General features: G+C 38.1%; 1 protein-coding gene across 2 annotated transcripts in view; it reads right to left on the bottom strand.

Moving 5' to 3' along the window:
- Positions 1-12315, bottom strand: part of STXBP5 (syntaxin binding protein 5) — a 1442716-nt gene that overhangs the window by 200559 nt on the left and 1229842 nt on the right. For both annotated transcript variants that reach the window (XM_053711794.1, XM_053711795.1), the window contains exon 15: positions 1973-2193. In XM_053711794.1, the coding sequence (XP_053567769.1) occupies positions 1973-2193 (221 nt within the window). The remainder of the gene's footprint in view (positions 1-1972; positions 2194-12315) is intronic.

The following is a 12315-nucleotide window of genomic DNA, read 5'->3' as shown; positions in this document are numbered from 1 at the left end:
ACCCCGTAGAAGGAGATCATTGAATTCAAATAGGCAATACTCTCCTCACATCCCTCTGACATTCACTGCACGCTGAGAGGAAAACCGGGCTCCAACCTGCTGCGGAGCGCATATCAACGTAGAATCTAGCACAAACTTACTTCACCACCTCCATAGGAGGCAAAGTTTGTAAAAACTGATTTGTGGGTGTGGTGAGGGGTGTATTTATAGGCATTTTGAGGTTTGGGAAACTTTGCCCCTCCTGGTAGGAATGTATATCCCATACGTCACTAGCTCATGGACTCTTGCTAATTACATGAAAGAAAGCAGGAATGTGATGCATAGGAGCCGGCCCATTTTTGGTTGAGAACCTGGGTTATGTTTTCTTATTGGTGGGTAAATGTAAGCCTCCAATGAGCAAGCGCTATCCATGGTGCTGAACCTAAAATGCGCTGGCTGCTAAGATTTACATTCCTGCTTTTAAAATAAAGATAGCAAGAGAACGAAGAAAAATTGATATTAGGAGTAAATTAGAAAGTTGCTTAATATTTATTGCATGCTCTATCTGAATCATGAAAGAAACAATATGGGTTCAGTGTCCCTTTAATATTGAGGTCTGGAGGTCCTGTATACACCTCAATGAAATATTGACACCAAAATGAAATGTCAGGTTGCATTGGTAGGTTCCAAAATGACATAAGGCTAAAGCTTAAAAAAATTATTTGGGTGCTTTCATTTGATGTTCTCCACAGATGCCTGTGGTTCTTCTTGAGAAAGCTTGAAGCATTAGACTCTAGTAGACCCTACAGTTTGTAACACTTCTTCAACTTGGCTTTATTTATTTAAATTAAAAAAAACATAATATTTTTTTCTATCAATGAATATTAAAATGTGAAATCAACCCTGATGTCAATTGTGAATCTTCTGTCCTCTGCTGCAGTGATTTTTAACCTTTTTTTTCTGCACAAATAAGAACATTTATTGAATAGGTAGGATACAGTTTGAGGTCCAAATCACTACATTAAGCATTTTAGAGACAACAGACCCTTTAAAGGGACAATGTAAACAGGCAATAAACTGTGAAAATGTAATTGCTGGGCTCTCTTTTACTCACACCTACTACTGGATCACTCAGTATTGACATTTTCAGTGGTGATTTTAACAGGTAAAATGAGCTAATATCAAATGACAAAATAAAGGAAAATGAGCTATTTTTAAACAATTTAAAATAATTAATTGGGAATAACAATATCCCCTTAAAGTGATATGAAGCCCACAATTTTTCTTTCATGATTCAGATAGAGCATGCGATTTTAAGCAACTTTCTAATTTATTCCTATTATCAATTTTTCTTCATTCTCTTGGTATCATTATTTGAAAAGGCAGGAATGTAAGCTTAGGAGCCAGACCATTTTTGGTAGCGCTTGCTGATTACTGGATACATTTGCCCACCAATCAGCAAGCACTACCCAGGTGCTGAACCAAAAATGGGTCGGCTCTGAAGCTTACATTCCTGTTTTTTTCTTCAAGTAAAGATACCAATGAAGGAAAATTGATAATAGGAGTAAATTAGAAAGTTGCTTAAAATTGCATGCTCTATCTGAATTATGAAAGAAAAAATGTGGGTTTCATATGCCTTTAAGATCACATTAAAGCAAAGTGTAAACTCATCACCGATGAAGCTTATTGCCCATGCAGATGACAGAAAAAAAAGAGTATCTGAAAGATAACTGTTCACAGAACACTTACTCTGGTAAAGCAAAGGAATTTTGAGGTAAAATATCTTACTTTTTTACATAGAGATGTTCATATGATATTTTCTTGTCAGCATTTTACAGCTATGCATTACTTTCAAGTGATTTAGCATTTTAGTATCATGTCCCTTTCATAAAAAAGATTAATGCATAATAATACTATTTTCATAGGAGGATACATGTGATTGGATTATTTTGGAGGTGGAACCTTAGGTATTAAACCAACAGCACAACATTACCGAGATGACATCTGTGGTAACTTCCTGTTTGCTGAACCTATAGATGATGACGTGTGCCGAAACACCTGCCACACACAGAATCCTGCTTTCTGGGCACCATGAGATCATCTGGATAGCATAGGGATCTTCATCTACAATATCCGTGCTTGGCTTATCTTCTTTATTTCGAGATTTTTCAAAAACCTTTGCAGTCTTTAACTTGTAAAGCACTTGCAATGTTACTGAAAATAAGCAAATTATGACCATTATAAAAACAAATAAACACACATATCTCATATACATTAAATAGACATAAAATGTATTTTCCTTTCTTTTTATTGGATTTTTAGACATTAAATCGAAGAATAATAGAAACAGACAGCAAAAATAACAAATTAACAGAAAATTATTATAGTTCATTAGAGAAAACAAAAAAACAAACAAACTAAAAATGTAATTTCCAATTAAAAAGTTTAGGGCTAGATTATAAGAGGGGCACTAACGTGTGCGTGTATTAAAAATTGAAAGTAAACATGTTTGCTGGAGCGCAAACTAAATGAGCTATATTTTAGTTATTTATTTATATATATATATATATATATATATATATATATATATATATATATATATATAAAGTTCCAAGGTAATTTTGCACTCCGATAACCAACTCACTTCAAAAGTAATGCAGTTTTCCAGGAAGAGATTGCACTCATTGGGCTTGTATAAAAAAAATAGCTTTTATTTAACACAGGTTAAAATAGGGAATAGAGCATGACGTTTCGATGCCCTTCTGGCATCTTTATTATATATCCCCAAATAGTTAGAATAGCAATAGCAACATCACCAGCTACATGGCCCAAAGGTTCTGACTTTTATAGTCACTCCTCTATGAGCAATCAGTAAACCCCATACAGCTGTGTGTAATTAAGCTTGCCACTCCACATACGTTGTCAGGTTAATGCTTCATGCTGATTGGATCCTTCCTCACATGTGCCTTTCACTATGATGCAAAACAGAGAGCTGCATGGCTAATTTGCATACTACCAACATGGACATTAAGCCCCAACCCTCTGGCCTGCGTCATAGAGCCGGATAGTAGTCAGTGGGAGTTTAAACACTTATACTGTCGGGTGATACACACATTATTGTTTCCAGTGACACCACCATCACCTCTGGACATACAACTTCATGAACATGCCCCACATTTCATATAGCGGGTCATTCCGAGAAAATGTGTTAGTCCCATGGTTCTTCATATATTGCCAAATATCGTAGTCTCAAATTGTTATGTTCAGGCATCAACCACTTGCAGATGATGTTTCATATTGTGTTGAAGGGAAGATTGCTCATATTGGAAGAACTTAATTTGTTGGATAAGAAAGCATCCAACAAATTTAGTGAAAATTAAAAATAAAATCACTTACTGCATACAATAGGAGAATAGTATGTATTGTCCCAGGAGGAGACGTTTGTTAATACTATTATAATTGCAGAATAAGGCTTTTTATTTATATAGTGGAAGGGTCAACCACATAGTAATGATTATAGTCATCAATTTTAGAATAATGTTGGAAACAGTTATCTTCAACCAATAAACGGTCCAAAGTCCAATTTGATGTTAAGTCCCCTGGGGGACACAGTGCCCAGCATAAATATCCACCTGGACTCCAATTGAAGTAGCATTCTAGCACAATCCCCACCCCTCTTTTTGGGGGAATATGGTCAATCACCATACTGCGCAAGCTAGATAAATTATGTTTATGTGTGACAAAATGACGTGCCACGGGAAGGTCTGATTCTCCATTCTTCAGTGCCTCCCTGATGGAGAATCTGTGGTTGGCCATCCTGTCTTTGAAAGTAGTTGTGGTTTTACCCACGTAAAAGAGGAAAAATGGGCAAATGAGTATATAAATGACATAAGTACTGCTGCATGTAAGCCGATATCAGATGGAATATCGCTTATTTTTTGTAGATTTTAGCCATGTTTCTTCCTGGTAACAGTTTTTGGGCTCTGTTTTGACCAACAGATCAAAAAAATTCCTTGCTCTGCAGTAAATCATCTTTGCAGGTTTGTTTCTCCAGCTCGTAAGACTTTTGTCCCCAAAAAAACCCATCTGTTGCATATAGACAGTTGTAAGGTGCAGTGTACAGGGGTGTATGTGGTCACAAAATTCAACTGGTTATCAGTAGAAGTCAGTGCCTTATTGTCAGACATTAATAGCATATCCTGTGTATAATTGCTCAATCTGTTTCTTGCAGCCACAATGTCCTTTTTGTCATATCTTCTCTGTTCAAGTTTATCACACACAGAGTCAAGTTGGAGTGTTAGTAACATTGGTTCAGAGTTATTTCTAACCACTCTCGTGAGCTGGTCGGAGATTACCTCCATTTTCTGGTGTCTAGGGTGATAGCTAGATGATAATAAGAGGGAGTTTCTGTCTGTTGTATTAGAATATAAAGAGGTACCAAATCTCACACCCCTGTTATCTTTGAAGATATTAAAGTCAAGAAAATGTATTTCATTTTGATCAAATTCGATCTTAAATCTGATAGGAGAGCCGTTATTATTCAATTCCTGTACCCATTCAACAAGAGTCTCAGGGCTCCCCCTCCAGATAAGAAACAGGTCATCTATGTATCTTGTGTAAAAAGGTATATTTGTATGTTGTATATTAAGGTGTGTTATGTATTTATAAAATATAAAACATTTAAGAATATTAATAATTAATGTAAATATTTTTACAAAATATTTCAATATATATGTATATTTTTCAATAACTAATAATTATTAATAATTATTAATATTTTTTCAATATTTTATATTGTTTACACAATGCTCTTTAAGATAACTAATTCTTCAAGTGTGCTAACCTGAAATTGCATTAGACCTACAGTGCGAAACCTTTTATGAATATTTTATATTCTAGTGTTCATAACATAGAAGAAAATGTTCTTTATTTTTAAATATATATTTCTATATATCTGATGATGTTAATGTAAAATATATATCCATACATACAGGTATGGATATATATATATATATATATATATATATATATATATATATATATATATATATATATATAAAATAAAAATAAAATTTTGCTGTATGTGAAGAACATTGAAATCTGAAATATAAATAACTCCTGTCGGGTATAGCTCTGTGGGTTTAATATGGTGTCAGGTTAGCGGTTGCAATATCCGAAGTCCTTTAGTTAGTGAGTGTCAGGTTTTGCTCGCATGCAAAATTTTTACTTTCAACTTGTAATACAAGCGCAAACCCACACGCTCAAAAATGTCACCTTTTGGCACTGCTAGTGGTTGAGTGAAAGAGCTAAGTAGTCCTCCACTAACTCCATCTAGCCCTTAATTGGGTATAGTGAAAAAAAACAAAATGTATGCTTACCTGATAAATTTCTTTCTTTCCGGATATGGTGAGTCCACGGGATCATCAATTACTGTTGGGAATATCACTCCTGGCCAGCAGGAGGAGGCAAAGAGCACTACAGCAAAGCTGTTAAGTGTCACTCCCCTTCCAACAATCCCCAGTCATTCGACCGAAGGAAAAAGGAGAAAAGGAGTAACACAAGGTGTAGAGGTGCTTGAGGTTTAGTAAAAAAAAACTGTCTTAAAACAAAGGGCGGGGCTGTGGACTCACCATATCCGGAAATAAAACATAATTTATGTAAGAACTTACCTGATAAATTCATTTCTTTCATATTAGCAAGAGTCCATGAGCTAGTGACGTATGGGATATACATTCCTACCAGGAGGGGCAAAGTTTCCCAAACCTCAAAATGCCTATAAATACACCCCTCACCACACCCACAAATCAGTTTAACGAATAGCCAAGAAGTGGGGTGATAAGAAAAAAGTGCGAAAGCATAAAAAATAAGGAATTGGAATAATTGTGCTTTATACAAAAAAATCATAACCACCACAAAAAAAGGGTGGGCCTCATGGACTCTTGCTAATATGAAAGAAATGAATTTATCAGGTAAGTTCTTACATAAATTATGTTTTCTTTCATGTAATTAGCAAGAGTCCATGAGCTAGTGACGTATGGGATAATAAATACCCAAGATGTGGAACTTCCACGCAAGAGTCACTAGAGAGGGAGGGATAAAATAAAAACAGCCAATTCCGCTGAAAAATAATCCACACCCCAAAATAAAGTTTAAATCTTATAATGAAAAAAACTGAAATTATAAGCAGAAGAATCAAACTGAAACAGCTGCCTGAAGTACTTTTCTACCAAAAACTGCTTCAGAAGAAGAAAACACATCAAAATGGTAGAATTTAGTAAAAGTATGAAAAGAAGACCAAGTTGCTGCTTTGCAAATCTGATCAACCGAAGCCTCATTCCTAAACGCCCAGGAAGTAGAAACTGACCTAGTAGAATGAGCTGTAATCCTTTGAGGCGGAGTTTTACCCGACTCGACATAAGCATGATGAATCAAAGACTTTAACCAAGACGCCAAAGAAATGGCAGAGGCCTTCTGACCTTTCCTGGAACCAGAAAAGATAACAAATAGACTAGAAGTCTTTCGGAAATCTTTAGTAGCTTCAACATAATATTTCAAAGCTCTAACTACATCCAAAGAATGTAACGATCTTTCCTTAGAATTCTTAGGATTAGGACACAATGAAGAAACCACAATTTCTCTACTAATGTTGTTAGAATTCACAACTTTAGGTAAAAATTTAAATGAAGTCCGCAACACCGCCTTATCCTGATGAAAAATCATAAAAGGAGATTCACAAAAAAGAGCAGATAACTCAGAAACTCTTCTAGCAGAAGAGATGGCCAAAAGGAACAACACTTTCCAAGAAAGTAATTTAATATCCAGAGAATGCATAGGTTCAAACGGAGGAGCTTGTAAAGCCCCCAGAACCAAATTCAAACTCAAAGGAGGAGAGATTGACTTAATGACAGGCTTTATACGAACCAAAGCCTGTACAAAACAATGAATATCAGGATGATTAGCAATCTTTCTGTGAAACAGCACAGAAAGAGCAGACATTTGTCATTTCAAGGAACTTGCAGACAAACCTTTATCCAGACCATCCTGAAGAAACTGTAAAATTCTAGGAATTCTAAAAGAATGCCAGGAAAATTGATGAGAAGAACACCAAGAAATGTAAGTCTTCCAGACTCGATAATATATCTTCCTAGACACAGATTTACGAGCCTGTAACATAGTATTAATTACAGAGTCAGAAAAACCTCTATGACTGAGAATCAAGCGTTCAATCTCCATACCTTCAAATTTAATGATTTGAGATCCTGATGGAAAAAAGGACCTTGAGAAAGAAGGTCTGGTCTTAACGGAAGAGTCCAAGGTTGGCAAGTAGCCATCCGGACAAGATCCGCATACCAAAACCTGTGAGGCCATGCTGGAGCCACCAGCAGAACAAAAGAACGCTCTATTAGAATCTTGGAAATCACTCTTGGAAGAAGAACTAGAGGCGGAAAGATATAGGCAGGATGATACTTCCGAGGAAGTGACAATGCATCCACTGCCTCCGCCTGAGGATCCCTGGATCTGGATAGATACCTGGGAAGTTTCTTGTTTAGATGAGAGGCCATCAGATCTATTTCTGGAAGTCCCCACATTTGAACAATCTGAAGAAAAACCTCTGGGTGAAGAGACCATTTGCCCGGATGTAACGTCTGGCGACTGAGATAATCCGCTTCCCAATTGTCTATACCTGGGATGTGAACCGCAGAAATTAGACAGGAGCTGGATTCCGCCCATACAAGTATCCGAGATACTTCTTTCATAGCCAGAGGACTGTGAGTCCCCCCTTGATGATTGACATATGCCACGATTGTGACATTGTCCGTCTGAAAACAAATGAACGATTTTCTCTTCAGAAGAGGCCACGACTGAAGAACTCTGAAAATCGCACAGAGTTCCAAAATGTTGATTGGTAATCTCGCCTCCTGAGATTCCCAAACCCCCTGCGCTGTCAGAGACCCCCATACAGCTCCCCAACCTGTCAGACTCGCATCTGTTGAGATCACAGTCCAGGTTGGAAGAACAAAAGAAGCCCCTTGAACTAAACGATGGTGATTTGTCCACCACGTCAGAGAGTGTCGTACAATCAGATTTAAAGATATTAACTGTGATATCTTTGTATAATCCCGGCACCACTGGTTCAGCATACAAAGCTGAAGAGGTCGCATGTGAAAACGAGCAAAGGGGATCGCGTCCGATGCAGCAGTCATAAGACCTAGAATTTCCATGCATAAGGCTACCGAAGGAAATGATTGAGACTGAAGGTTTCGACAAGCTGAAACCAATCTCAGACGTCTCTTGTCCGTCAGAGACAAAGTCATGGACACTGAATCTATTTGGAAACCTAAAAAGGTTACCCTTGTCTGAGGAATCAATGAACTCTTTGGTAAATTGATCCTCCAACCATGATCTTGAAGAAACGACACAAGTCGATTCGTATGAAATTCTGCTAAATGTGAAGACTGAGCAAGTACCAAGATATAGTCCAAATAAGGAAATACCACAATACCCTGTTCTCTGATTACAGATAGAAGGGCACCGAGAACCTTTGAAAAAATCCTTGGAGCTGTTGCTAGGCTGAACGGCAGAGCCACAAACTGGTAATGCTTGTCTAGAAAAGAGAATCTCAGAAACTGAAAGTGATCTGGATGAATCGGAATATGCAGATATGCATCCTGTAAATCTATTGTGGACATATAATGCCCTTGCTGAACAAAAGGCAGAATAGTCCTTATAGTTACCATCTTGAATGTTGGTATCCTTACATAACGATTCAATATTTTTAAATCCAGAACTGGTCTGAAGGAATTCACCTTCTTTGGTACAATGAATAGATTTGAGTAAAACCCCAGACCCTGTTCCAGAACTGGAACTGGCACAATTACTCCAGCCAACTCTAGATCTGAAACACATTTCAGAAATGCTTGAGCCTTCACTGGGTTTATTGGAATGCGAGAAAGAAAAAATCTTCTTGCAGGAGGCCTTACCTTGAAGCCTATTCTGTACCCTTGTGAAACAATGTTCTGAATCCAAAGATTGTGAATCGAATTGATCCAAATTTCTTTGAAAAATCGTAATCTGCCCCCTACCAGCTGAGCTGGAATGAGGGCCGCACCTTCATGTGGACTTGGGAGCTGGCTTTGGCTTTCTGAAAGGCTTGGACTTATTCCAGACTGGAGATGGTTTCCAAACGGAGACCGTTCCTTTAGGGGAAGGGTCAGGCTTCTGCTCCTTATTCTGACGAAAGGAACGAAAACGATTAGCAGCCCTATATTTACCTTTAGATTTTTTATCCTGAGGTAAAAAAGTTCCTTTCCCCCCAGTAACAGTTGAAATAATAGAATCCAACTGGGAACCAAACAATTTATTACCTTGGAAAGAAAGGGAAAGCAAAGTTGACTTAGAAGACATATCTGCATTCCAAGTTTTAAGCCATAAAGCTCTTCTAGCTAAAATAGCTAAAGACATATACCTGACATCAACTCTAATGATATCAAAGATGGCATCACAAATAAAGTTATTAGCATGTTGAAGAAGTTTAACAATGCTATGAGCATTATGATCTGACACTTGTTGTGCCAAAGCCTCCAACCAAAAAGTGGAAGCTGCCGCAACATCAGCCAAAGAAATAGCAGGCCTAAGAAGATTACCTGAACATAAATAAGCTTTCCTTAGAAAGGATTCAATCTTCCTATCTAAAGGATCCTTAAAGGAAGTACTATCTGCCGTAGGAATAGTAGTACGTTTAGCGAGAGTAGAGATAGCCCCATCAACTTTAGGGATTTTGTCCCAAAACTCTAATCTGTCAGATGGCACAGGATACAATTTCTTAAACCTTTTAGAAAGAGTAAATGAATTACCCAGATTATTCCATTCCCTAGAAATTACTTCAGAAATAGCATCAGGAACAGGAAAAACTTCCGAAATAACTATAGGAGGTTTAAAAACCGAATTTAAACGCTTAGTATATTTAGTATCAAGAGGATTAGATTCCTCCATCTCTAATGCGATTAAAACTTCTTTAAGTAAAGAACGAATAAATTCCATTTTAAATAAATATGAAGATTTATCAGTGTCAATATCTGAGACAGAATCCTCTGAACCAGAAAAATCATTATCAGAAACAGACAAATCAGAATGATGATGTTCATTTAAAAATTCATCTGAAAAATGTGAAGTTTTAAAAGACCTTACCACAAGTTTACAGCAAATACACTTAACTTTGGCAGAACCAGCATCAGGCAGCGTTTTTCCAGAAGTAGCTTCTGATCCAGGGTCAATCTGAGACATCTTGCAATATGTAAGAGAAAAAACAACATATAAAGCAAAATCTCTATGACTGAGAATCAAGCGTTCAATCTCCATACCTTCAAATTTAATGATTTGAGATCCTGATGGAAAAAAGGACCTTGAGAAAGAAGGTCTGGTCTTAACGGAAGAGTCCAAGGTTGGCAAGTAGCCATCCGGACAAGATCCGCATACCAAAACCTGTGAGGCCATGCTGGAGCCACCAGCAGAACAAAAGAACGCTCTATTAGAATCTTGGAAATCACTCTTGGAAGAAGAACTAGAGGCGGAAAGATATAGGCAGGATGATACTTCCGAGGAAGTGACAATGCATCCACTGCCTCCGCCTGAGGATCCCTGGATCTGGATAGATACCTGGGAAGTTTCTTGTTTAGATGAGAGGCCATCAGATCTATTTCTGGAAGTCCCCACATTTGAACAATCTGAAGAAAAACCTCTGGGTGAAGAGACCATTCGCCCGGATGTAACGTCTGGCGACTGAGATAATCCGCTTCCCAATTGTCTATACCTGGGATGTGAACCGCAGAAATTAGACAGGAGCTGGATTCTGCCCATACAAGTATCCGAGATACTTCTTTCATAGCCAGAGGACTGTGAGTCCCCCCTTGATGATTGACATATGCCACGATTGTGACATTGTCCGTCTGAAAACAAATGAACGATTTTCTCTTCAGAAGAGGCCACGACTGAAGAACTCTGAAAATCGCACAGAGTTCCAAAATGTTGATTGGTAATCTCGCCTCCTGAGATTCCCAAACCCCCTGCGCTGTCAGAGACCCCCATACAGCTCCCCAACCTGTCAGACTCGCATCTGTTGAGATCACAGTCCAGGTTGGAAGAACAAAAGAAGCCCCTTGAACTAAACGATGGTGATTTGTCCACCACGTCAGAGAGTGTCGTACAATCAGATTTAAAGATATTAACTGTGATATCTTTGTATAATCCCGGCACCACTGGTTCAGCATACAAAGCTGAAGAGGTCGCATGTGAAAACGAGCAAAGGGGATCGCGTCCGATGCAGCAGTCATAAGACCTAGAATTTCCATGCATAAGGCTACCGAAGGAAATGATTGAGACTGAAGGTTTCGACAAGCTGAAACCAATCTCAGACGTCTCTTGTCCGTCAGAGACAAAGTCATGGACACTGAATCTATTTGGAAACCTAAAAAGGTTACCCTTGTCTGAGGAATCAATGAACTCTTTGGTAAATTGATCCTCCAACCATGATCTTGAAGAAACGACACAAGTCGATTCGTATGAAATTCTGATAAATGTGAAGACTGAGCAAGTACCAAGATATCGTCCAAATAAGGAAATACCACAATACCCTGTTCTCTGATTACAGATAGAAGGGCACCGAGAACCTTTGAAAAAATCCTTGGAGCTGTTGCTAGGCTGAACGGCAGAGCCACAAACTGGTAATGCTTGTCTAGAAAAGAGAATCTCAGAAACTGAAAGTGATCTGGATGAATCGGAATATGCAGATATGCATCCTGTAAATCTATTGTGGACATATAATGCCCTTGCTGAACAAAAGGCAGAATAGTCCTTATAGTTACCATCTTGAATGTTGGTATCCTTACATAACGATTCAATATTTTTAAATCCAGAACTGGTCTGAAGGAATTCACCTTCTTTGGTACAATGAATAGATTTGAGTAAAACCCCAGACCCTGTTCCAGAACTGGAACTGGCACAATTACTCCAGCCAACTCTAGATCTGAAACACATTTCAGAAATGCTTGAGCCTTCACTGGGTTTATTGGAATGCGAGAAAGAAAAAATCTTCTTGCAGGAGGCCTTACCTTGAAGCCTATTCTGTACCCTTGTGAAACAATGTTCTGAATCCAAAGATTGTGAATCGAATTGATCCAAATTTCTTTGAAAAATCGTAATCTGCCCCCTACCAGCTGAGCTGGAATGAGGGCCGCACCTTCATGTGGACTTGGGAGCTGGCTTTGGCTTTCTGAAAGGCTTGGACTTATTCCAGACTGGAGATGGTTTCCAAACGGAGACCGTTCCTTTAGATGAAGG

Source organism: Bombina bombina, chromosome 4, assembly GCF_027579735.1.
Source record: "Bombina bombina isolate aBomBom1 chromosome 4, aBomBom1.pri, whole genome shotgun sequence".
In the NCBI taxonomy this organism is placed as follows: domain Eukaryota; kingdom Metazoa; phylum Chordata; class Amphibia; order Anura; family Bombinatoridae; genus Bombina; species Bombina bombina.
Note: the sequence above shows the minus strand (reverse complement) of the source record. Positions and strands in the feature narration are given on the sequence as shown.